The sequence below is a fragment of the Sceloporus occidentalis genome, unplaced genomic scaffold, assembly GCF_023333645.1.
Source record: "Sceloporus occidentalis isolate IW3139 unplaced genomic scaffold, rSceOcc1.0.p SCAF_7, whole genome shotgun sequence".
Taxonomy (NCBI): domain Eukaryota; kingdom Metazoa; phylum Chordata; class Lepidosauria; order Squamata; family Phrynosomatidae; genus Sceloporus; species Sceloporus occidentalis.
Window position 1 is genome coordinate 97,719,064 of NW_028316987.1, and position 25,091 is coordinate 97,744,154.

General features: G+C 51.9%; 3 protein-coding genes across 8 annotated transcripts; 1 reads left to right on the forward strand and 2 right to left on the reverse strand.

The window, feature by feature from the left end:
- Positions 1 to 4,335: 4,335 nt before the first annotated feature.
- LOC149310231 (uncharacterized) lies at positions 4,336 to 10,747 on the reverse strand. 2 transcript variants are annotated; one of them, XM_089533956.1, is made up of 5 exons: positions 9,914 to 10,747; positions 9,630 to 9,743; positions 9,374 to 9,499; positions 7,517 to 7,621; positions 4,336 to 6,455 (listed from the first exon to the last, which is right to left on the reverse strand). In XM_089533956.1, exons 2-5 carry the CDS (start codon positions 9,661 to 9,663, stop codon positions 5,095 to 5,097), a joined length of 1,626 nt encoding a protein of 541 aa, XP_089390082.1. In that variant the 5' UTR covers positions 9,664 to 9,743; positions 9,914 to 10,747; the 3' UTR covers positions 4,336 to 5,094. The 2 variants fall into 2 exon arrangements, with proteins under 2 accessions (XP_089390082.1, XP_089390083.1); XM_089533957.1 differs by lacking the exon at positions 9,374 to 9,499.
- Positions 10,748 to 15,464: 4,717 nt separating this feature from the next.
- Positions 15,465 to 21,475, reverse strand: LOC149310232 (zinc finger protein 783-like). 5 transcript variants are annotated; one of them, XM_089533955.1, is made up of 5 exons: positions 21,408 to 21,475; positions 19,717 to 19,800; positions 18,637 to 18,763; positions 17,313 to 17,426; positions 15,465 to 16,651 (listed from the first exon to the last, which is right to left on the reverse strand). In XM_089533955.1, the coding sequence occupies exons 2-5, from the start codon at positions 19,798 to 19,800 to the stop codon at positions 15,603 to 15,605; spliced, it is 1,374 nt and encodes a 457-aa protein (XP_089390081.1). In that variant the 5' UTR covers positions 21,408 to 21,475; the 3' UTR covers positions 15,465 to 15,602. The 5 variants fall into 5 exon arrangements, with proteins under 5 accessions (XP_089390081.1, XP_089390076.1, XP_089390079.1 ...); XM_089533950.1 differs by lacking the exon at positions 21,408 to 21,475 and adding an exon at positions 20,743 to 21,178 and having other exon boundaries at positions 19,717 to 20,019; XM_089533953.1 differs by lacking the exon at positions 21,408 to 21,475 and adding an exon at positions 20,743 to 21,040.
- Positions 21,476 to 21,623: 148 nt separating this feature from the next.
- LOC149310233 (small ribosomal subunit protein uS12m-like) lies at positions 21,624 to 24,005 on the forward strand. The gene is made up of 2 exons (XM_089533958.1): positions 21,624 to 21,871; positions 23,349 to 24,005. Exons 1-2 carry the CDS (start codon positions 21,721 to 21,723, stop codon positions 23,741 to 23,743), a joined length of 546 nt encoding a protein of 181 aa, XP_089390084.1. The 5' UTR covers positions 21,624 to 21,720; the 3' UTR covers positions 23,744 to 24,005.
- The last annotated feature ends 1,086 nt before the right edge of the window (positions 24,006 to 25,091 follow it).

The following is a 25,091-nucleotide window of genomic DNA, read 5'->3' on the forward strand; positions in this document are numbered from 1 at the left end:
CCCACTATTGCACAATTTTGATGCAAGCATAGTGCTGTGCTCCTGTCTTTTTTTGCCATGCGCTTAAGTGCACTGATAGGCGGTATAAAAATGTACTTGCTATTGCTAAATAGTCCTTTTCATCTAGGAAGCCCTGGAGCTGGGAGGCCACCATTCGCCCCACATCCTCCTCGCCCAAGAAGGGACAGTGAAGACTAGTAGTTATCTACTATGCTGGGGTTCAAGGAGGGCTTTTTCAGTCATGCTCAACCCATTGCCTCTTTTAAACAGGATAAATCCCAGCCTTTCCACAGAGAGACATTGGCCATTCCCCTGGCCCTCTTGTCCGGTCCCACTCTGGTCACTCCTATTTTGCGCCAGGAAAGGCATGGCCTTTGCTTCTCCAAGGATCCTGTTCGCATCTTCAGGCTACACAAAGCGAAAGGGTTTCATTAATAATGGACAAGCAGGGACCAAAGTGACATCCAAGGGACCTGTCGTTCAATCCATCGGTTCTTCTTATTCTGTTGGAAGAGTGAGGACAGCCTTCAATAAAGAAAATTACTCCGCTGACCAAAAGGCCATAAGGAACCCAGAAAGGCCTCCTCACTCAGGGCCTTCCTCCTCTTGCTCTTAGCAAGAAGGGATATCTCTCAAAGAAAAGGACAAAGCCTCACTCCTGGATAAATACACTCCACCATAGTACAGCATTGCATTCAGTCGGAGCAAATCTATGGCCAGAGGGGAGGCAGGGAGGCTTATTGTGGCTCATCTTGCGCATCAGCCCTTGGCTAACCTTCCCCAAATGCACAGAGAAATGTGTTCTGTGAAGGCGCCAGTCCCAGGACTTCCTCAGGAAAGGCTTGAAACCCCCTTCAAGAAGAGGAAGCATCATGGCTCCTGAAGGCCTAGGGCTGAGCCTCATCATCCCCAGAACCACAAGCCCAGCATCGAACAGAAGGACACAATGGGCCCCTCGGAGTCCTTATTTATTCTTGAAATGTACCCCTTGGGAAGCCCCCTCCTCCTCAAGGCCCTCAGGGTTTTTGGGGAGAAGAACAAATGGGGGGCCAGGCAAGCAAGGTCCCTCAGTCAAGGGGCAAGCATCTTCTGTTTTAGCCGCTTCAAAATGGAGGGAAGGTTCTCCTCAGTTTGGAGGGACCAGTCCCCCTCTTCCACACTATTACACCATTCGATCCCGCTTTAATTGCCATGGATGCGTCCTCTGGAATCCTGGGATTTGTAGTTTGGTGAGGCACTTAGATCCCTCTGTCAGGGAATTCTCAGTAGCTGATGAAAACTACAGATCCCAGGAATGGCACCTAAAAGTGGGCCTCTGTCAAGAGGGAATCATAGAGTTGGAAGAGGTTGCAAGGGCCCTGATCCAGTCCAACCCCTTTATTCTGCCATGCAGGAAATCCAAATGAAAGCATCCCCATTGACAGATGGCCATCCAGCCTCTGCTTAAAGACCTCCACTGAGAGCTCTCCTCTGAGGGGGGAAAAATCCTACATTTCTTTAATTTGACACAAAGACAGAAGGCCTTTCCTTTCTGAAGGGGACAAGGCTCACCCCAATAATAAAGTAATATTTATAAAGTAATAGAAAGTAATATGGTGTGGCTTGGGACAGTTATTCAGCCAAGAGGGAGCTCAGGTCGGGCATCCCTCAAGGCGCCATTCCGTCCCCAATGCTATTCAACATTTACCTGAAGCCGCTGGGAGAGATCATCCGGAGACATGGGGCGGGGGGTTATCAGGACTGATGACACCCAAACATACTTCTCTATGTCTCCGACTGAAGCAGTGACGAAGGATGGCATCTCTCCTCTGAATGCCTGTCTTGGGGCGGTAATGGACTGGATGAGGGAAAACCGACTCAAGCTGAATCCAGGTAAGATAGACAGAGGTACTTGCTATCGGAACCCCGAATCCAGGAATGGAGTTGTGTCAGCCAGTTCTGGATGGGGTCACACTTCCTCTGAAGGATTCTGTTCGCAGTTTGGGGGTGCTTCTTAACTCGTCGCTCCAACTGACAGCTCAGGTGGATGTGACAGTCAGGAGCGCCTGCTATCAGCTCCGTCTGATACGCCAACTGCGCCCCTTCCTGGATCCGAGGGACCAGGAAACAGTAGTACATGCACTGGTCACCTCTCGATTGGACTTCTGTAATGCGCTCTACTTGGGGCTACCCTTGTGCCAAGTTTGGAAACTTCAGTTGGTACAAAATATGGCAGCCAGATTGATCACGGGAACTTCTAGGAATGTCCATATCTTGAAGTCCCTGCACTGGCTGCCTATTAGTTTCCGGGCAAAGTACAAGGTGTTGGTGATCACCTTTAAAGCCCTCCATGGCTTGGGCCCAGAGAACTTGAGGGAACGCCTTCTTCCCTATTGTCCATCGTCCCGCACACTAAGGTCCTCTGATGGCATCTCTGGATGCCTGTCTTGAGGCGGTAATGGACTGGGAGAGAGAAAACAGACTCAAATTGAATCCAGGTAAGACGGAGGTACTTGTAATAGGGACCCTGAGCCCAGGAATGGAGTTATGCCAGCCACATCTGGATGGAGTTCCCCTGGAGGGGCTGCTCCTGGACTCATCGCTCCAACTGACCACTCAGGTGGATGCGATGGTCAGGAGCACTTCTTATCAGCTTCGGCTGATATGCCAGCTGCGCCCCTTCCTGGAGCCAAGGGACCTTGAAACAGTGGCACATGTGCTGGTCACCTCTCAATTGGACTTCTGTCATGTGCTCTACATGGGGCTACCCTCGTGCCAAGTTCAGAAACTTCCATTGGTACAAAGTATGGCAGCCAGATTGGTTGCGGGTTCTTCAAGAACTGATCATACAACACCCGTCTTGAAATCCCTCCACTGGCTGCCTCTCCGTTTCCAGGCAAGGTGCAAGGTGTTGGTGATCACCTTTAAAGCCCTCCATGGCTTGGCTCCTGACTTCTCCCATAGCATCCTCCCACACTCTCCTTCTGCTGGGAAGAATCAGCCAAAGAGGGCTAGACTTTCGGCAGTGACCAGAGCTCCTTTCCAGCAGTTGCTCCTAGACTCTGGAACGACCTCCGGACGAGATCCATCAGATTCCCACCTTGGAAGCCTTTACGAAGGCTATTGAGATGCAAGATCTCTTCCGGCAGCAGGCCTTCCAGACTAGGCCCACCTCTATTTTCCTGCCTCCCCCTCCACTTCCCTTCCCTTTCTCCATTCCTTTTTCCATCCTATCTGGTCCCCACTATACATTTCTTTTTTACAAACCTTCCCTTGATTTTAACTGTGATGTTATACTACTGTTTTAATATCTGCCTGGTTTAATCTCTTTGTAGTATAACTATGTTTTTATCCAGGGGAGGGATAGGGGTTTTAGAATTTTAACCATATTCTCTTTTATTGTTGTAATCCACTTGGATTCCAAGAGATTAAGGGGAATATAAATAATTATAATGATATAAACTGGGAGTGTCTGGCTCCTTCTTTTTCTGAGCTTAACCTTTTCTGTGCCTGAGGGAAATGAACCCTCCTCAGACTGAACTAAAAGGGGGGCCCTCAGAACCATTTTGGGGCTTTGAGGTGCTTTTCCTCAGAGCTCCCCAAAGAGCAGCCACTCCTTGGGGCCCATCTCAGCTTTACTGCTCTGGAATAACTTTCTCAGCTTGTAAGGAAATCACCATTGGCAGAAACTGCCCCATCTGCTGTTCTGGAAAGGCAAAAGGCAAAGTGGCTGTGAAAGGATTCAAGGAACTGCCTCCCTTTCTGGGAAATGCTGTGGCTGAATGAATGCAAGTGCCCTCCTCCCTCCACCAGGAACCCCCCAGAATTCACTCCATGGGGCCCATGTTAGCTTTGGGGTCCCACTGCTTTATTACTCTGAAATAATTTTCTCAGCTGCTATGTGTCTTTTGCTGCATCCACCAATTGACATTTCAAGAGCGTCCAGAGGCAGGTGAACAAAATGGCGGGAGGTCTGGAAAACACCAAGCCCTATAATGAGCGGTTTATGAGGGAGCTGGGCCTGTTTAGCCTGGAGAAGAGAAGGTTAAGAGGTGATAGGAAAGAGCCCTGTATAAATATTTGAAGGGATGTCACGTTGAGGAGGGAGCAAGCTTGTTTTCTGCTGCTTCAGAGTCTTCTCCTTTGGAAATCTTCAAACAGAGGCAGGATGGCCATCTGTCCAAGAGAATGCTTTGATGGAGAGTTCCTGCATGGCAGAAAGGGGTGGGACTGGATTGGGGCCCTTGGGGTCTATTCCAACTCTAGGACTCGATGTCACCTTAAGTCCCATGCTTCCCCTTCTGAGTCTGCAATTTGTTAGCATTTCAAGCCACGTAAAACAACAACACAATAAAATTGTTTTCGTTGGCATTTCAGGTTACTGAACCTAGAATGCATTTTGAACACTTTATTCATCCAATCTTCATTAAAGACCCCCCCCCCCCCAATTCACTGGCCTTAGCTAGTAGCACCTCCACCCCAACTGTCCACAAGGCCAGGGAGTAAGTGCCCTGTTTGCTAAACTATCCAGAAACAGAAACTGTGTGCTGCAACAGTGAGACCAAGAAGAGAGAACCATCCATCCGTCCATCCATCTATGGAGCAAAAATGGACTTTTAGAAACAGAAGAGAGGGTCACAAATGTCCATGAATCTTCCCGGGGGGCCTGGGTTTCAGCCATAGGAGAGACCCACAGGCACAGTTCCAGCTCCAAGATCCCACAACACAGACGTCTTTGTCTTTAATGCATTCATGTACATATGAATGTAATGTCGGCCCTCTGTATCCACAGATTTTTTGTCCACAGATTCAAACATCCATAATATAATATAATATAAATGCCAAAAGCAAACCTTGCTTTTGCCTTTTCATATACATGGGACACCATTTGACTATTCCAATGTATTTTATGGGACATGAGCCATCTGGAGGGGGGGGGGGGGGTTTCCAGGAACCAAACCCCAGAAGATATCAAGGGCTCACTATACCTACCTTTTTCATGCAGCATGTCCCTAGGGACAGAAGGTCTTTGACAGCTGCCCATCTGGCTGGGCTGCCAACAATCAATTAAAATAGCACCTGTCCACCAGCAGCCCACCCGCCTTCCCCATGTCGCTAAGGGTCAGCATCGCCCAGCTCAATCTCTTTGCACCCAGCCTCCTGCTTGAGTTTGGTCAATGTGTCGAGGGGGACCTGGAGTGGGGCGCAGGAGAGCAGGAGGGGGCTGTGCATTTGGAGGAAGGGGCGCAGGTTCTCACCGTCATCCCTGCCATAGCAAGGGAGCAGCCGGCTGTCGGCGTGGGCCGCCTGGTGAGCCTTGAGCTCCTTGCGCTGGCCGAAGATGGCCCCGCACTCAGTGCAAGGGTAGACCCTCTCCACGGTGTGGGTGAGGTGGTGGGTGCGCAGGTTCCCCTTGTACTTGAAGCTCTTGCCACACTCCAGGCAGGTGAAGGGGCGCTCGCCCGTGTGGATGCGCTGGTGCTTCATGAGGGTGGTCTTCAGGTTGAAGGTCTTCCCACACTCCCCACAGACAAAGGGCCGCTCCCCAGTGTGGATGCGCTGGTGAGTGATGAGAGTGCCCTTGCGGTTGAAGCTCTTGCCGCACTCCAGGCAGGAGAAGGGCTTCTCGCCCGTGTGGATGCGCTGGTGCTTGATCAGCTCCCCGTTGTGGCTGAAGCACTTGCCACAGTCAGCGCAGGCAAAGGGCCGCTCCCCAGTGTGGATGCGCTGGTGGCGGGTGAGGTCCCCATTGCGGCTGAAGCTCTTCCCACACTCGGGGCAGCCGAAGGGCCGGTCACCGACATGGATCTTCTGGTGGAGAATGAAGGTCTTCTTGGCACAGAAGCCCTTGCCGCACTCGCTGCAGACGAAGGGCCGCTCGCCACGGTGGATCTTCTCGTGGGTGACGAAGTTGGCCTTGCGGTTGAAGGCTTTCCCACACTCCTGGCAGGCGTAGGGCTTCTCCCCGGTGTGGATCCGTTGGTGGAGGATGAAGGTCTGCTTGGAGCAGAAGCTCTTCCCGCAGACTGTGCATTCAAAGGGCTTCTCCCCTGTATGGATGCGCAAGTGGCGCATCAGGTCCCCCTTCTGGCTGAAGCTCTTCCCGCACTCGGTGCAAGGGAACGGCTTCTCCCCTGTGTGCACCCGCAGGTGCGTGATCAGGTTGCCCCGGTGCTGGAAACGCTTCCCACACACGCTGCAGGCGAAGGGGCGCTCGGCAGCCGTGTAGGTCTTGCTGGAGCGCTTGGAGACAGCCTCTGGGGTGGGCAAGGCTGGAGGAAGGAGCTTCTCCCTGGGGCCACTGGAGCCACCGAGAGGGGATGACGTTCTTTCGGGTATTCCTCCTGAAGCCTTCTGGGTCCCCAGGTCGCTCCCCTGCCCAGTCCATGGATCTCTGTCGCTCTTGGGAGAACCTGGAAAGTGGGGCGCATCGTCTTCCAGCTCCATCTTCACAATGACGTCGGGTCTGGGATCGGCTGTACGGAGAAGAAAGAGAAGGGTTAGGGTTAGGGAAGAGAAGGAGAAGAAGGAGGAGAAGGACAAAGAGGAGGAGGAGGAGGAGGAGGAGGAGGAGGGGAGATTCAGCAGCTGCTTCTCCACAACCCTACCCCCAAACAGCTCTCTTGGGGAGCAGAGCCCCCTATAACTGGGGCTCTTGCATTGCAGATAGTGAAGGCAGGGGAGAGGGTCAGTGGAGAGCATCCTCAGTCTGGCCCATGTGCCAAAGAGTTTGGAAGGGTTTCACTCACACACACACAGACCTCCAAGTCCAGACTTTCTCTTGGGGTGCCACAACGAGTGACAAGAGTGGGGAGCCCCCTTGCTAACCATGCCAGGGGTGGGCAAAGTGTGGCCCAAGGGTGGCATGGGGTCCTCCAAGGATGTTTTTGTGGGCCTTGGTTCCCCCAGTTCCCCGAGGAAAAAAGTCTCCAGAAAAAGACTTCCAGGGAAAAACAAAACAAAACAAAACAAAAAACCTTCCAGGAAAGACAGAAAGAAAAGGATTCCCGAGGTTTCTTCTCATCCCTGAAAAGGAAGGGCCAGCTGCCATTGCCAAAGCCTCTGGATGTGCCAGTTCTCCTTTTAAATAGGCTGACAGCTTCCTTTCTGCACGGTTTTAATATTTTAAAATATACTTTTCCTTTTGCAAAAACAGAAAGGGGACTTTGGATCACATCCAAGTTATCAGGATTTATTTTGTTTTTTTACTTCCTGGCAGTTTGTGCAGCCTCCAGAGAGTCCTGGGACAAAAAATATCCCCTGGACCCAATCCTATTATCAGTTCTACTCTACACAAAGGACTCGATTGGGATGCCCAGAGCTCCTGAGGAGAAGGGTGCAGTTCCTATGGGGTTCATCATGGCAGTAATCATAAGCATGGTCTGAGGGATACACACACACACACATCCCAAATGTATCTGTGTGCAACAGAGACCCAGCTGTCCCCCATTTGGACCCCCAGCAGGGTCTAATGCCTGCAAAGCCAGAGGTGCCCCAGATGTTACCTTGGAAGGGCCAAAGAGCCTCCAGTACTCACAGGAATCCGTCTCATTGCTGGACTCTCCATCACTGGACTCCCCGGACCCTGCGCCGTACAAACCGTCCTCCGGCTCCGTCTTGATAGCAACTTCCCGCTTGGCCCCTGAAAGAGGACAAATAAAAGTCACATCCCTTGCTGGCTCTTCCTAATGTTGGGGTGAAACCTCCTGTAGTTTGAGACATGACAGAGACGTCTTTAAGTATCTGAGAAGAGATATCAGGTGGGAGATGGAGTGAGGCAGTTTTCGGCCGCTCCAGAGCATAGAACGTGAACCAAAGGATGCAGATTGCAAGAGAGAAGAATCAGTCTAGACACTAGGAAGAACCTTTTGACTCAAGAGCTCTTGGAGAGTGGCGTATGGACTGCCTTGGAATCCCCTTCTTTGGAGGTCTCTAAAGAGAAGCTGGATTGAGGAGGGCAGAAATTAACAAAATTAGTAATTAAATAGAAAAATAGCCAATACATTTTATAGCTAGAAAGCCTGGAGCTGGATCAGGATGAACTAGAGGAAAGGACTGTTTAGTGTGACAGATAACAGAACGGGTCCAAGAGATCTCTTCCTGGCTCTTCATGGTATCTCTGGCTTGTTTATTGCCCCAAGCGGTGCCTGGATGTCTGCAATGACCCAAATAAGGAACACCAGAATGCCAGGCTGAGAGAGTGAGTGAAAACGGTCCTGATAAGGGAATCGATGGGGTGCCCATGTGGGGTTTCAAATGTACATTTTTTGTTTAATTCTATGGCTTGGAAGTACTTTATTTGAATTCCTATAGAAAGGTACGGTAGGTCAGCTGTAGACCAGGGCTTCAGACCTTTGGAAAATATTCCTAATACACTGCTGAACTTTCATTCACTTCTTGGGCTTCCTGGCCTTGTCTTTCTGGAATAACTGCAATAGATGGGCATCTCTGAGGAGTGCCTTAGCCGGGTATTCCTGCATGGCAGATATGGGGTTGGGCTGTATGGCCCCTGGGGTCCCTTCCAATTTTAGGATTCCTTGACACAGGACCACTCCTGCACCCTTGAACAAATGCCCCACACAAAATGTCTCCCCAAAGACCAAATACATCCATGAATTCATACATGGAAGGACAGCAGCGGTTTCTCTTGGGGAGAGCAACTGGCATTAAGGATCCTGATCTAAGTCTGATCGCATCCACAGAAAGGAAGGCATCCTTCTCACGCCAGAAGGGATACCAGGGAAGGGATGTGTGTCATTCTCTGCATATTTATTAATTAATTTGTTTATTTAATGGTCTTTTAATCTGCTTCAATTATTTTATGGTTTTTAAACTGTCCCAGTCTGCTCAATTCAGTTTTGCTTGAAGGTAGTAGATATTATATCGCCCAAACTAAGCATCACATACAAATAAACTAAGGTTAAAGTAAGCAGATTAAAACAAGGCAAAACCATGAAAATAATTAGAGAAGATTAAAAGCACATTAAACAATTCAATAAGGTCATTTTGAATTTCAATAGATTAGAAAGCTGGGCCAAAGCTAGTGAAATTCAACAGAAAGAAATGTAAGATACTGTATATAGACAGAAAAATTAAATGCACAGATATAGGATGGAGGAAACCTGGCTTAATATGTGAAAGGGATCTAGGAGCCCAGGTAGACCATAAGTTGAACATGAGTCAACAGTGCGATGCGGCAGCTAAAAAGGCCAATGCGATCCTAGGCTGCATCACTGTCTGCAGATGTCAGAATGGAGGGCTATGGGGAGTTCCTCCTGGACAGGAAGTTGAAATGTAGGACATGTCCTGGAACAGGAAGGCATCTGGTCATCCTGCTTGAAGGAAGCCCCATTCCTTTGCCAAAGGCAAAGAAGAATCTCTCTCTCTCTCTTACCTGGCATGGGTTCAGGAGGCGCCTCTCTCTTGGTCTCTGGGGGGTTCTGGGGGCATTCGATGGGCAGCTCCTCCTCTGGTTCCTCCTTCACCACAACCTTGTGTCCTGGAGCATCCCACCCTGAGACTGGAAGGAGGAGACCCCCATCAAGCCAAGGTCCAGCCCAAGCCCCCTTGTCTCCCTGCGGCATTTCTGGACCCCAACACCCACATCGTCCCCCAAGGCTGGGCTGGACAATGACCCACAAGTCACTCACCTGGGCTGGAGGACCCCCTCATCTTGCCCTCCATTTATTGGTGGTGGTGGTGGTGGGTTTTCCAGCCACACAAATCCCCTTCTCTCTCGGCCCACGGTTTTACTTCAACACAACCTGTTGAACATGGAACGAACAAGCACTTCCTGAAATGCTTCTACTTTGCAACCAAGACGCAGAGCCCTCAATTCATGCCCACATCGCTGGACGGTCATGGTGCTGTGTTTGCACAAAATCCTATGGTCAAAAGGCATCCCAGTGGTCATCTATCCCTCCCCCAGGCTTACCTGGCAGAGCGGGGCAGGTCAAAATGAAGCCGGACGGGGGACACCCCAAAACCCCCTCTCATGATGGTAGTGTAGCACCCCAAAGATTGCTATGGTCTCCCCTGGAAAAGCCAGAGGCACCTTCGGAGCCCCACAGAAGTGGGGGAGAGGCTTCCTTTCATCTCCTCACAGCGGCAATCAACTTTTTGCAGCGTTTCAGACCTGCAAGGAAGGGAAAAGGGCCCATTAAAGGGTCTCCGATCTCAATGAACAGCATCTGACGATTCTAGGATCGTTTGTCTCTGCTAATTAGGACCATGGCTCATCAGACAAGGAAGCATTTTGGCTTTCTTTGTTTGTTCTTGTGCAGAAATAAAGAAAAGATCAGGGGAAAGAGTCGACCCAAATTAAGAATCTAATAAAGGTTTTTAAACGATTGCAGTGCAGAGGAGGGAACTGTACTGCTCTCCTGATGTTGCTAGACTGCATCTTCCATCCTTCTTCACCCCACTGGGGATGATGGGATTTGCAGTCCAACAGCCATACAATTCCCATCTCTGTGTGAAACGGTGTGTTATTTGATATCTTTAGTCTTGTCTTTCAGAGGTGTGCATGGTTTTATCATCTTTGCACATACCCCAGTTTCATCATCGCCCAACGTTTTAGTAAGGCTGATTTAGTTGGTTTCACACTTCTGTGTAAGAGAACCTGGAAAGATCACCCAAGGAGACTTTCCGCTGTGCTTTCGGCAACCAGACCTGTTTGTCCCGGATTGGCCTTTTTAGTCACCAAGGCGCTGCTTGTACAAAGCGCGGGATCATGAGTCCTTCCTGAATCTTCATTGGCAAAGCAAAGCCAGAGAGAGAGAAAGCGCATATATGTGTATAAACATTGCTTTGAGTATTATTATTTCTTATGGCTCTTGTGTATTGATTTTTGCCCCGGCTTTAAGGCTGGGACCTGCTCTGGAGAGTCAAAGAAACCACAAAATAATACACAGCAAAACAATTCAGTGCAAAAGCAGCCATCGATACAAGTAGAAAACCACCAACAGACAAATGAATTGCAAGCAATGGGGCTCTGTGGAAATCTCCCCAAAACGGGGCCTGGAGGAGCCCAGCTTCCAACCTGAGTTTCTTCCAAAGCTGTGGGATTAATTGCATCATGTCTTTGAATGAATTTTAAACGATTCTTCAATTGTTTGTATACAGCCGGTCCTCCTCCGCAGCCAAGGAAGGTTTATCCACAAATCCCTCCATCCGCGGCTTGGAAGCTTTTTTAAAAGATATAATAAGTTCCAAAAGCAAACTTTGATTATGATTTTCCCCATTTTACCAAAAGCTGGGATTGCTCAAGTCCCATTCAAGGCAATGGCACAGTAAAATGGTGTCCCTTCTACAAAATGGCCAAGTGGCTTCTTGCCTTTTGGATGTTGAAATCCCTCTATTTCCAAGCCTTGGGTCTTGATGCAGAGTCTGTGGCTTTGGAGGGCTGGCTGTACTGCCACTGAAACAAATAAGAGCCCCCCTCCCCCCCATTTTGCGTTATGATGAGTTTGTGGCGTCCCACATCGACTCCAAAGCGCATCAGATGCACAGTGCAGAGTCCCATGCATCACTTTTGTACCTTTCCAGCTATTATGGCTCCCTCCCTCCAACAGAATCCTGGGAAATGTAGTTTGGGGAGAAGGTACTCTGAACTCTCAAAACTCAGGTTCAGGAGGCAGAGGACTAGAGCTCCCTGTTGCTGCGCACCTACTTCTGGCACCCCTCTATACTCTATTGAGGCTGAGAGAGTGTGACTTGGGCCAGGTGCCTAGTGGGAGTCTTCGTCCAGGAGTCAAACTTCTGGGGCCCTCTTCGGGGGTCTGGGCCAAGGGCAGCCAGTGGGTCTCCAGAGGCACACAGTCATAGAGCTGAAAGAGCTCTCTGCCACCAATGCCATGGCAGCCAAAGCGGGACCAAAGTGGTGCAGCTCCCTAGTGCGGACCCCCTGGTGTTCCCATGCCCTCCCTGCTGGCAGAGAACTCCCCCAAAGACCCCCCAACCCTCCCCCCTTCCAAGGGAGGTGGGTGGGCCCTGGCACTCTGCACATGCCCAGGGCCACCATTGCCATGCCAGCAGCCAGGGGCCCCTCCAGGATCCCGCTGAAGGGCTGGGGCTTCTGGGCGAAGGGAGCCCGGCCGCGGGGAGAGAGGCCAGCAGAGGGGGAGCTACCTGCCAGTCCCAGGGAGCCCCCTTCCTCCAGCCCCCGACTCAGAGGAAGAAGGCCAGCAGCAGGGTCTGGGGCTCCTGCCCTCCGCCTGGCCGAGTCGGCGCCTTTGTTGTGGGCGGGCAGGGAGACTACAACTCCCAGCAGCCCCCGCGCTCCTCCTGGCCCCGCCCACGAAGGAGAGGGAGGGGCCATGACAGCCCCCACCCACCTCCCGCCCTTTGGGGGGGGTCTCTTCTTTCTAAGCCCTCCTCCTCGGCCCCTGGAGGGAGAGAAAGGGGCAGCAGGGGACCCCAAGGAAAGCAAGCTCCCTCTGGCTCTGCTCTGTCTGCCCAGGCCCTTGCTCTCTTCTGGCTCCAGACTCAGGGCGCCCCTCTCCTCCTGGGGTTTCCTCAGGGGCCTTTGCCATGGTCGCCTCTGAGGCTTATTGAATTGGAAGAGACCCCAAGAAGGGCCCTGATCCACTCCAACCCCCTTCTTCTGCCAGGCAGGAAATCCAGTCAAAGCATCCCCATCCAGCCTCTGCTTAAAGACAGCCTCCAAAGAAGGAGAGAGGAAGGAGGGGGTTCCTCTGTGGAACAGCCCTGACTCTCAGGAAGGGCCTCCGAATGTTGAGCTGGAAGCTCTTTCCCTGCAGCTTGTATCCATTGCTCCATTGGGTCCTAGTCTCTGGAGCAGCAGGAAACAAGCTTGCTCCCTCCCCAATAGGACATCCCTTCAAGTATTTAAACAGGGCTCTCATATCCCCTCTGAACCTTCCCTTCTCCAGGCTAAACACATCCAGCTCCCTAAGCCTCTCCTCATTGGGCTTCATGGTTTCCAGACCTTTCACCATTGTAGCCGCCCTCCTTTGGACACACCAGTCAGTGGGTCTCCATGGCCAAACTGGGAATCCCAGATCTCTCTTCTTGTGTCTCCTGGGGTCTTCTTGGCAAGAGTTCTTCAGAAGGAGGCTGCCATTGCCATCCTCTGGAGCTGACTTGCACAAGGTCACCTAGTAGGTTTCCATGGCCAGCCAGGATTCGAACCCTGATTCCAGAGCCATAGTGCCATGCTCAAACAGCTGCCTCACACTTGATCTCTGAAGAGGAGACCCCCAAGACCCCTCGGTCCCCCATGGCCTTGCCCGGCTTTGCCAGACTCAGGACAGCCACCATCATTGGGACCAAGGCAACCTGCTTGTCGTTGTTGCATGGCTACAAATAGTTGCAGAGCTATGGCAAACCCATCACAGGGTTTTCTTGGAAAGGTTTCTTAAGAGGCTAGTCTTTGCCTTTCCTGGGGCTGAGAGAGTGGGACTTGGCCAGGGCCACTCACTGGCATTCCTTGGCCTAGTGACCGTTCGGACCCTGCTCTCCAGTTTTCGCCCGACAAGTTGCGACCCTACCCTGGTTCTTCTCTTCCACTCCAGTTTATGGGGACCGTTCCCTAGGATTTCCCAAGGTATGCCCAAGGCCAGCCAGTGGATTTCCATGACCCAGCGGGGATTATCTTCATCTGACCATCAAATCGCAGCCCCACGCTGGCTCTTCTCTTCACTTATGGGGACCCCCTTCTAGGGTTTTCCCATCAACATTTCTTCAGAGGAAGTCTGACACTGCCTTCTTCCGAGGCAGAGAGTGACTTGCCGCAGTTGGCTTCCATGGCCAAGCAGAGATTTGAACCCTGGTCCCTGGCCCCCAAAGAGACAATGTGGTGTCATGGTTTGAGCATGTGGCTCCAGGGCATATGGCTCTAGAGACCAGGGTTCAGCTCCCCACTTGGCCATGGGAACCCACTGGGTTTGCCCAGAGGTTCAGAGAAACCTCGGCTCAGAGGCTGGAGGATCTCCTCCACTGGCCTCAAGGGATCCGGCTAGATAGCCCTTGGGTTCCCTTCTAAGGTTCTAGGGGCCTGCACTGCTCATATGGCAGAAAAGCTCTCTGGAGCTGGGCAGAGGGCAAAAGGATGCGTCCTGCGCACGCACACACGCACTCACACACACCGTTCTGAGGGTCTGATATTCATTCTCTGTTTTTGGCCATCATGTATCTGAAGGCCATGTCACTTTTCCTCCCAGATTGCTGGCTGGGGGATTCTGGGTGTAGTAGCCTAGAAAAGCGACTCTTCTGATCTCTGTCTGTATCCCACCTTTCCTGCTAGAAGGTCCAAGGCACAGCACTATGCAAGGAGGCTATCAGGGGTCTTTGAAGACCATGTAGCCCAACCCCTGGCAACCCCGAGATTAAAGCAGCTCCAGAGATGGCCACTGAACCTCTGCTAGCCTCCAGCAAAGGAGAGTCCACCCCCTTCTCAGGAAACCCATCGCTCCGTGTCAAACGCATTTTATCACTGGACAGTTCTTCCTAATGTTTAGCTAGAATCTACGTGTGTGTCTCTGTGTGTAATTTTGAAGGAATTGGGTTTTTGTGGCTCTGTGGCCATGTTCTAGAAGAGGTCGTTCCTGACGTTTTGCCAGAATCTGTGGCTTTGGTGTCTTCAGAGAAACTTCATTCTTTGCAGATGCCAGCCACAGATGCTGGTGAAACATCAGGAATAAACGCTTCCTGAACATGGCCACATAGTCCGAAAAAACCCACAAAAAACTATGGATGCTGGCACATTTGAAGGAATTATAGGTTCAGATCCTGAGGTGAAAATCCACTCTCCATCTTCCACCTAATGGCAGCCTTCAGCTATCTAAAGATGAAATCATCTTCCCTCCCAGTCCTGTTTTCTCCTCATGAAACATCCCCATCTCTCTAAACCCATTTTTGCAGGGCTTGGTTTCAAGATGTTTGAAGCAGGCTTAACTGGAAAAGAGTGACCAGCCCAGGAAATCATAGAATCATAGCATTGGAAGAGACCCCAAGAAGGGCCCTGATCCACTCCAACCCCCTTCTGCCCTCCTCCCGACCGCCATCTTGAGGGGGAGAGAAGCAGGCCAGCAACAACAGGCCTCTGCCCGCTAAAAAGACAAGCCCTCCTCCCGACCACCATCTTGCTTGTCTTTATTGCATGTTGTTCTATTTTTATTGTGGTTTTTTTAGGTTGTTTTTATGATGTGTTAATTTTTATTGATTCTGTGAACCGCTTTGATCACCTCGGAAAAGCGGTATAAAAATAAAACGTATTATTATTATTATTATTATTATTATTATTATTATTATTATTATGCAGGAACTCTCAAGCAACACATCCTCATTGACAGATGGCCATCCAGTCTCCGTTTAAAAGCTTCCAAAGAAGGAGACTCCACCAGACACCGAGGGACCCTGATGGTCAATGGTGGAGCTTGGATCTGGGTCCCCCATCCCAAATCTCACCCCACAAGTATTCCCTCCCCGTCCCCATCAACCCTTGGACAAAGAGCAGACACGAGTTTCAAAATCAAAAGGCTGTAATGGCTCAATGTGAAAACGGCCAAGACCTCAGTGCCAGTCAGGGGTACCTGAGGAATGGCACAGACGCAGATCGTCAGACGCCCCTGTTTTGGCTGCCCTGGGGCCCCCCTTTCCTCCTATGCCTTGGCCTCCTCCTTGACCTCTGAGGGGCCGTGGGAGGCCTGGTGCTCCAGAAGCTTCGCCTGGAGGCGGAAGCGGCGGCCACAGAGGGAGCAAGGGAAGGGCCGCTCCCGGCGGTGGAGCCTCCTGTGGGTGGTCAGGCTGACCTTGCTGGGGAAGGCGCGGCCGCAGTCGGGGCAGTTGAAGGGCAGCTCCCCCGTGTGCAGCCGCTGGTGGGTGAGAAGGTTGTTGCGGCGGGTGAAGCCCTTCCCGCAGAGTGGGCACCGGAAGGGTCTCTCGGGGGCATGCTTCCGCTGGTGGATCTGGAGGCTCTCCCTCCAGCTGAAGCACTCCCCACACGTGGGGCAGACGAAGGGCTGGTCTTCCTCATGCTCAACTCTCTGGTGCCTCAGCAGCTCTGACTTGGTGGCGAAGGCCTGGCTGCAGTCCTGGCAATGGAAGGCCAGCCCTTTGGCCCCAAGGTGCTCCTCTGCCTTGTGGGAGGCCAGGAGCCACTTGTGCTGGAAGACCAGGTTGCAGACGCCGCAGCGGTAGGCGCCCTCGGCCGTGTGGCTCGCCCGGTGGCGCAGGAGGTCTCCCTGGAGGCAGAAGTGGGCCCCACACTGGGCGCAGGTGTGGTGGCGTTTCCCCCGGTGCTTCTTGTGCGTCAGGAGGTTGGAGAGGTAGCGGAAGGCTTTGCCGCAAGAGGGGCAGGCAAAGGGCCCCTTCTTCTCCTCCTCCTTCTCTCCATCCTTCTCCGCCGCTGCCGCCCCATGGATGGCGCAGGGATGCCGCCTGAGGGAGTCCCCGTCTGCAAAGCTCCTCCTGCATTCCCTGCAGACTGGCGGCTCCTCCTGGCTTGGGCCCCAGGGTCTTTCCAAGCTGGGGTCCGATGCCAGGCTCCTGACGTCCAACAGCTTCACCTCGCACCAGATGGGGCAGAAGGCCAAAGGGTGGGAATCGGGCCCTGGAGCCCCCCAAAGAGGTGGGGAGGAAGGGCGAGGCCAGTCGACCCCTGGCTCCTGCTTGATGGTCACCTCTGGGATGCTGATGCCATTCTGGTCATCTGTGGGAAAGAGGAGGAAGAGGAGAGGAAATGATGCAACCAAGACACTGAAGATAAAAGGTCACCCTCTTAAAATCACAGAATTGGAAGAGACCCCAAAAAGGGCCCAGATCCAGTTCCTGCCATGCTGGAACTCACAATCGAAGCACCCCCCGACAGATGGCCATCCCTCTTGGTTTGCAAAGAATTGCAGGGAAGGGTTTTAAAACAAAACACACAGTGGATGTTTTAAATTGCAACAGTTTAAAAGGTGCATTTAAGAACCAGTTGAAAAACAGTAATTGCCAATTGTTGTTACTGCTATTAATTAATCTATAGCACATTTTTTCTTCACATTAAACAATACCATGAAAAAGACTACATAGCATTGTTTGAAAAATAGCCATGGGGGGGGGGGGGGATAAAGAGCAGTTTTTAAAAAAAGCACATTGCAAATTATTGTTGCTGCTGCTCCTGTATTATTGTCAGCAGCAGCAGCAGCAGCAGCAGCAGCAACAGTGCAGAGTATTGGTCTGAATGCAGTATTAGGAATCCAGGAGGCCGGGGTTCAACTCTCTACTCAGCCATGTCAAGCTCAGCCTCTCCATCCCTTTGCTAGAAATTCTCCATGCTAAGCCCTTGCTTTCTGGGGGGTTGGAGGAAGACAACGGGGGACACTCACCGGCTCCAGGGGTCCCTTGGGTGTCCCACATCCCTGAATGATGGGCATCTGAGGCACACGGCTCATCCCCTCGCTCTAGTTTGCAGATGAGCTCTGGTTTGGGAGGAATGGATCCTGCGCGCGACACAAGGGAGAAAGAAACCAGACTGAGCGGGTCACCCTTATGGAAGCAGCTGCCTCAGGTTGGGCAGAAAGCAACTGTGCCTGTCTTAAGAAGTGGCTGAATCCATGTCCTGCTCCCTCCTGCCTTTGCATCCAAGGTGGCTCATGGCAAAGATTAAAAGAAAGCACAGTTAAGAAGTTATTTTGTTTTCTTATATCCCGCTTTCCCCCCAAAACAGGGACTCAAGGCGGCATCTTGAGTCATTTCAAGCATCTGAAGTTTAAAAATGAATGATCCCATTAAAGCACCACTAATTTGAAACACCACAGAACTCTGTTTTGTTTTAGAATCAATGAGCATGACTCTTTCACTTTCAGAGAAGTTTGTTTCATTTTTAGTTTTTTGCTTAACATTCTTATTCATAAACAAAGTCATCATCCTCCATCATCCTCCTCCACAAATTAGTTACCTATATCAATAGTCCTGTTAGTTATTTACAAACCCTTATCCCCACTGCTCCCCCTCATTTCGTTCATGGCTGGGTTTGTTCTTAGGACTTTATTACATTTGACGAATCCCACGCAGAAACGAGATTTAAAAGCAGGAAAAACCCACAAATGTGGGATGTTTTTGAGACAAGATTTCTTCCAAACAGCAATAACGCGAAAATAAAGTGAATGGAAAGTCGGCAAAAATGACACCTTTCTACTTTGGGAACTTCCAAAAGTAAAAAGGCATTGTTTTTGTTGACTTTCTGTTGGCTTTATTTTCATGGTATTACTTTTTGGTGCAAACGCATCTGAAAAATGTCCTGCATTTGCGTTTTTCCTCACTCTGAAAACCCTGTTTCTGCGCCAGATTCAGACTCTAGTGTGATAAGGCTCTTACAATGTGAGCTAATCAATCGCTGGTTTTGTCTGTTAACAGTCATTATAGATTATATATACCTCTCTCTTTGTAACCAATAAAATTCTCTTGTATATAACTGTATATCATTTCTTGATTTACAATTCATGGTTTCTGCACTTAAAAGGGTGCGCACACAAACCTGGGATCGGATTTTACAAGCAAATGGACCAAGGTATGGTTAAAAGAGGGCCAAAGCCTTTCCATCCTAGAGACCAGCAAGACCCTCTGTCCGCACAAACCCCGGTCTTCCTTGGCCGGTCCCTGTGCCCCGTCTGCCCCACAGGAAGAGTGGGGGGCTTCCGGGATGCTCACCCAGCGACGCCAGCAGCTCAAAGTTGCCCTCCATGACTTCCTGGTAGAGCTCCCGCTGCCATTCCACGAGGGACCCCCACTCCTCCGGGGTGAAGTAGACCGCCACCTCCTCAAAGGTCACCGGGGTCTGCGGAGGGAGAGAGGGAACAGGGGACATTTAGGATCTCACCACTGAGCGGCACAGACCACCAGCAGCAACAGGGGCAACAGCGACAGGTGACAGGTGTCAGGCACGCTGCAGGCCATTCCAGCTTTGGAAAGTGCATGTTTGTCATTATATTTATTTACATTTCTAAAGCCACTGCAGACCGTTTCTTAATAGCCCTTGTATTCAGTTACTTTACTCTTTGTGCCTTCGCACACTTCAAACATAGCATATATTCTTATTTACATCCTCTCCGTTAATTGTTCAATGGAGTTTATCCCATGAAGGCGGTCAGGGTTTATCCTGGGAATCTCCCGTAATTATCCCTTCTCCTTTTGCGTTGTGTCTTTTCCGGTTGCAAGGCGGAGGGCAGGGAGCTCTCCCATTAAGAATAATGATCATTGTAAGCCGCTCTGAGAGCCTTTAGGGCTGAAGGGCAAGGCATAAGGACTCTAAGTAAATCAAATAATAAACAGCAACTATGCAGAACGATTTCACACAACGACACACAAAACCCGCCACTAAAGTGGTCACAAAGAAGCATTAACCTTCAGGATTTCAGCGATAATGCATTTCCCATATGGCTTTATTTGTGCAATGGTGTGTGATAATAGTTTGCAAAATTACTTGGCGTTTCCACTTTATTTACAGGATGCTTTTAATGTGCTTTAATCTCTCTTTAATACTGGAATTAGCCGCAGGGGGATAAACTCCATTGTCTGGTTATAGAGGCAAATCACTCAGCATTCCTTCTCTGATGCTAAGCTCCCTTCCCAAAACATTGCCAGCCGGCAAAGAGGGCCTCCTTCTCCCTCTCCCGACCCACCTCTGCCCCCAAGAGCCCTTGCTTAGCTTTTCTGGGGCTACGCTGCTTGGGACCCTTTCTTGCCCCAGGGCCATTCCCAAGAGAGGCTTCTAATTTGGCTTATTCCCACCTTGCAGGCAATTATTCTTCCGTACCAAATGTATTCATTCCATCCGTAGTCTGCCTTTCTCCCAGAAGGCGCTCTTACAACCATCTGAAGACAGTATACAAATAAACCAAAGGCTGTAATGGCTGCACATTGGCTTTGCCCTGTCCGTCTCCTACTTTTCCAGGGGCTGCCAGGCCTTCTCCTTGGTTCCCAGAGACCTTTTTCTAAAGAGGGACATTGTGCAGCGACTAGAGTCCTATTCCTTCCTTTCTTTGCTGTGCAAAGAGACTGCTTCCTTTCTTCCTTTACAGGAGTTTCTCTGGACTGAAAGGAAATCATAGTAATCAATCCGTGCTTCTGCTAAGAAACCCCGAAAGGCCTATTTGCTGCAGCAGAACCAATCCCTCAGCGGTTCCTCTGACTCTCTCAGGGGTCCTTATTCTGTGTCCCCAGAGAGCCCTGAGCATGTGCAGAGTGGCTTTCCTGGCCATAGGGCAGCCAGGGGTGTGTGAAGGAGGCCCATAGTGCCTTCTCAAGGGCCCTACATCCCCAGAAGCTTTCAACCTCAGGCGAGAGAGGGGTCTAGGGGGGGGACCCCAGGCCCAGTGTCCCCCTCCTCTGCTTGGGGGCCCAGAGAGACCCCCCTCCAGCCCTTGCCTCCCTCTGGACCTGACCCATTGCCCTCCAGCCCAGGCAGAAGCCCCAGCCCCACATGCTGGGGGATGGATGGATGATGGGCCTTGCAGTCCCACGAGGGGAGGGGCGGCCATTGCTCCCTCCCTTCCGAGGACTGCAACACCCATCGCCCGGGCTTCTAGCCGGGCTGAAGTCTAAAGCCCTCCTTTCCCAGGGCCTGTCCTACATTTCAAGCTCCTCTCCAGGGCCCCCCATTCCGAGCACCAGCTGTAAGAAGCATGGCTTTGGAGGACAAGGAAAGGCGCCCCAAAGCGAAAGGCAACGAGAGGCAGGCTTCTCGGCGGGGCTCCTCCTGGAGAGGGACCTGTCCGGGGAAAGGGGGCCTTGGTCCGGGGACCTTCCTCTTCCTACCTGCGGGCCCCGGTCCTCCATCGGCCTCCCGGACACATGGGCAGGGAAAGGAGGAGAGGGAGGGAGGAAGGCAAGGAGGAAGCCAGGCCCAGCCCAACGGCTCCCAGCCTCGCCCCCTGCCCTCCCTCTTCCTTCCTTCCTTCCTTCTGCTGACGCTGCTGCCATCTCCAAGACCTCTCTAGATATCATCCTCGCCTAGTCTCAATGCATCTGAGGAAGTAGACCTAAGTCCGCCTTCCCTCCCTCTCTCTCTCTCTCGGTGAGCCTCAAAGGTGCTTCTAGGAGGCATCTCTCTCTCTTCGTCCTGAGCCACAGACCCAGAGGGCTCTCTCTCCGGGGCAGAAGAAGGGGCCTGGCCCGGGGGCCCTTCGGCCTCCCTCGCAGGCAGCTCCGGGGCGCTTCGAATGCATTTGCCTCTCTTTAAAGGCCTTACGAGGATGAGCCTTTATTTAGGAACCATTCCCGCCTGGGCTTGGCTTTAATGTACTTCGCTTCGCTTTTACTGTGTGCTGTGTTTTGAATGTTGTGAGCCGCCCTGAGAGCCCTCTTGCTTGGGAGAAGGGCGGGCCGTAAAGAAGAGCTACTACTAATCCGCCCGGGGCCTGGGCCGTTTCCTGGCAGCCAGCGCCGGGCCTCGTCGGGCGAGGACTAGTTTTAAGCCGCACCTAAAAGGCGGAGAGTGGGACGACCAGGCCGCAAAACCGCCCTTCCCACACTGGGCAGGACTACGCAGGCGCACAACTCTACGCCGGAAGTAGGAGAATGCTTCCGGTGTCAGGGGAGCCAAGGGCGGGTGGAGGCCCTTCCCACCATAGAGACCCCGAAGCCAGAGCGCCCCTCTTTTCAACGACTAAAGCGGCGAGATCCGAGTGACGTCAGCGGAGGAGCGCGAGATTTCACAGTCCTGCCTAGGATTCCGTTCTGACCAATCACCGTCATCGCCGATGACGTCACGAGGAATGGCAGCCGCTGCCTCCAATGAGAACAGGGAGTAGAGCCAAAGTGCTCTACCGGAAAAGGCGGGGCTGGAGGCCAAAGTTCGTCCCTTCTTCCCTTCCGGTTTCAAGGGGCTCTGCCTACAAGATGGCGGCTTTCGTGGGGCGGCTGGCGAGCGGGGCGTCTGTTTGGGGTAAGCGCCTGCCGGAGGCTCCGGTTCCAATCCCGCCTCGGTCCCACTCTCTGGGCCCCAGAGGGAGGCCAGTGGGGCGGAGCCTCCGAGGAACCCTGGCCCAGAGCCAGAGACAGCAAGGGAAGGCGGCCGCTGCGTCCTGGGCTTCCAGGAGCCGCTATGGCAGTCATGGCTATTCAGGATGCAATGGCTGTCTATGAAACGTGGCAGAGAATGGCTATCTATGCATCGGATTGCCTTCTGTCTCTCTCTTGGTTGCTGGCGTTTGATGGCCACCTTCTCCTGGGCTTTCCTTGCCAAGGTCATGATGGTGACCCTTTGAGGCCGAGAGAGTGTGACCTGACCAAGGTGGGTCTCCAGAGCTGAGCCGGGATTGGAGCCCTTGGCCATCATCGCTTCAGTGGTCAGTCAGCCATAGAAGCCCCTCTCTCTCTGCAGGGAGCCTTGCCAAGGGCATTTGCCAGTGCTCTCCTTGCCCCATTGGTCCCGCTTGCCTCCGGCCGTTCTGCCGCAGGGACCCAGGCGGCCCAAGATGAGAGAGACCTTTCACAGTTGCCTTAAACTCAAGCAGGTTAAAACATCTATATACAAAAACCGCATACAATAGATGCAGCAAAATAGGACGCTGCACCTTCAGTGTTTCTTTGAGCTGCGTTCTTTGCTACTGATCCAAGTGGCTCAAGACAGTTATATATTGAATGAGGGTTTTTCAAAGGTTGCTGCCTTGATGGCGCTCAGTTTGCTCATTCCGGAAGGTTCCTCGGTGGCCCTGCCTTGAGGGAAAAGTGGGAGAGGAGGCAGTAAATGGCCAAAGATGGGGAGGGCTTACCTTGGAGACTTCGGGGGGGAGAGGGCTGACAGCTTGGCCTCCCATTTTGGGAGACAGGCAGCATGTAAATCCCTTAAGTAAAATAAGCATCTAAATGGACATCTTCCCTCTATCCAGGTGACACAAGGCAAAGGAAACCATGGAGCCCTATCAGGAGAGACTTAGGGAGCTGGGGGTATTTGGCCCATAGAAGACAGACAGTTAAGAGGAGATATGAGAGCCCTGTTTAAGTATTTGAAAGGATGCCCTATTGAGGAGGGAGCGAGCTTGTTTTCTGCTGCTCCAGAGAATAGGACACAATGAAGCAAGGGATGCAAGCTGCAGGAAGAGAGATTCCAGCTCAACATGAGGAGGAACCTCCTGAGAGTAAGGACTGTTAGACAGTGTAAGATGCTCCTTCCTTGGAGTGTAGTGGAGTCTCCTTCCTTGGAGGTCTTTAAGCAAAGGCTGAATGGCTATCTGTCAATGGGGATGCTTTGACTGAGAGTTCCTGCACGGCAGAAGAATAGAGTTGGACTGGATCAGGGCCCTTCTTGGGGTCTCTTCCAACTCTATGATTCTGGCTTGCTTGCTTGTTTTCTTCCTGTGATGTGGGGCATTGCAGAAATACATCCATGCCCCTTAGCTGACCATATGCTTTCCCTCCAGGAGCTGCTGCTGCTTCGGCCTTCCTGCTGCCCCTCCGGTTGATGCCGCCGCGGTGCTCCGCCATGGCCACCCTCAACCAGATGCACCGCCTGGGCCCTCCGAAGCGTCCTCCTCCTAAGGCCGGTCCGCTGGGCGGCCACCCGCAGCTGAAAGGGGTCGTCCTGAAGACCATGATCCGCAAGCCCAAGAAGCCCAACTCGGCCAACCGGAAGTGTGCCCGCGTGCGGCTCAGCAACGGCAAGGAGGTGATCTGCTTCATCCCGGGGGAAGGGCACAACCTCCAGGAGCACAACATCGTCCTGGTGGAGGGCGGCCGGACGCAGGACCTGCCAGGGGTCAGGCTCAAGGTCGTGCGCGGCAAATACGACTGCGCCCACGTCCAGAAGAAGAAGTGAGCGCCGCTCGCACGAGGAGATCCTGCCGGGGTCGAGTGGCTTCCTTCCAGCAACAGAGAAGGAGACTGAGCTGGTGACTGCAGCCGGTTGGGGGCCGGAGCCCAAAATTAAACTCCTGGGGCCCTGACTTTCCAGGTCAGGAATCTGAACATTTCTTCCTTCTCTTGTTATTCAAAGAACACAAGGGTTAAGAGAGCAAGGGGAGATGGGCAAGATGCTGTTCTGTTTTGGAATAAAAAGTCATTGCCAGAGATGCCCTAGATCCCTTTGTCAGCCAGTTATTCCTTTTTGTCACCTGGGCTGCATCCACACTAGAAATCCATCACAATGTCAGCATGAAGTGGTGACAGTTATGAACCCCAGTAATATTTGGGGAAACTGAAGGAGGGAGAACCAAACTTAGAACAGGCCAGGGCAAACAGATGCATTTAACAGTGTGTGAACAAACTACACTTCCCAGAATTCCATAGCCTTGAGCCTTGGCAGTTAAACCAGTGTCAAACCAGGCTATTTCTGCAGTGTGGATACAGCCATAGACACTCACACACTGCTAAATGGAACCGTTTCCCCTGGCCTTTTCTAAGCTTGCTTCCTCCTCCTTCCATTCCCCCAAATATTACTGGGGTTCATGACTGTCACAGGATTTGTACTTTCTTCTCCCTGGCAGCCCTGACCCCCCTGAACTCCAGTAACAAGCTGGAGACTAGAAACCATTCCACTCGCTTTTAGGTTTGGCTGCTGTGAGGCAAAATGGAACAAGTTCAGGTTGCCAAAGTCTTAGGCCAGCCCTGAAACAGATGGAATGGGGGCACTCCTTGTAAGCCACTTTGTGTCCCACGCTCAATGCACCCCGCTCAATGCCCCTTGTTGCCACTGTGTTGGCATGTATTTCACTCTCATTCAGTCTTGCTTCAGGGCATGGAGCGGGTGTTATTCTATGCTTCAAAAGTCCTGGGTCAGCCCTGGAATAGATGGAGCAAGAGGCATTCCCTGTCAGCCACTTTGTCTCCCCTAAAAGACTTCTCTGTTCAAGTGAGAGGCACTGAGGGAAAGTGGGCAAATGCCACTGGCACAGAAAGCAAGGGAGCAGTTGAGCAACAAAGGGCAGAAGCTTCTCCCTTTGATCCACACCACCCAAATTAGTCCCCATTTGCCTTCCACAGTAGTCATTCTCCCTGCCCCATATGTTACACCTCCTAGGAAGGGCAAGATTCTGCTTCCCCTTCTCATTTAATGGTGCGCAAACTTCATTTGCGCTCTGAGCTCAGTTTGCAGCATCTGAAGGAAGATGAGGACGAAGGAAGTGGGAACAGTGTTTAGTGTGGAAGGAGAGCTGGGGCAGGGCTGT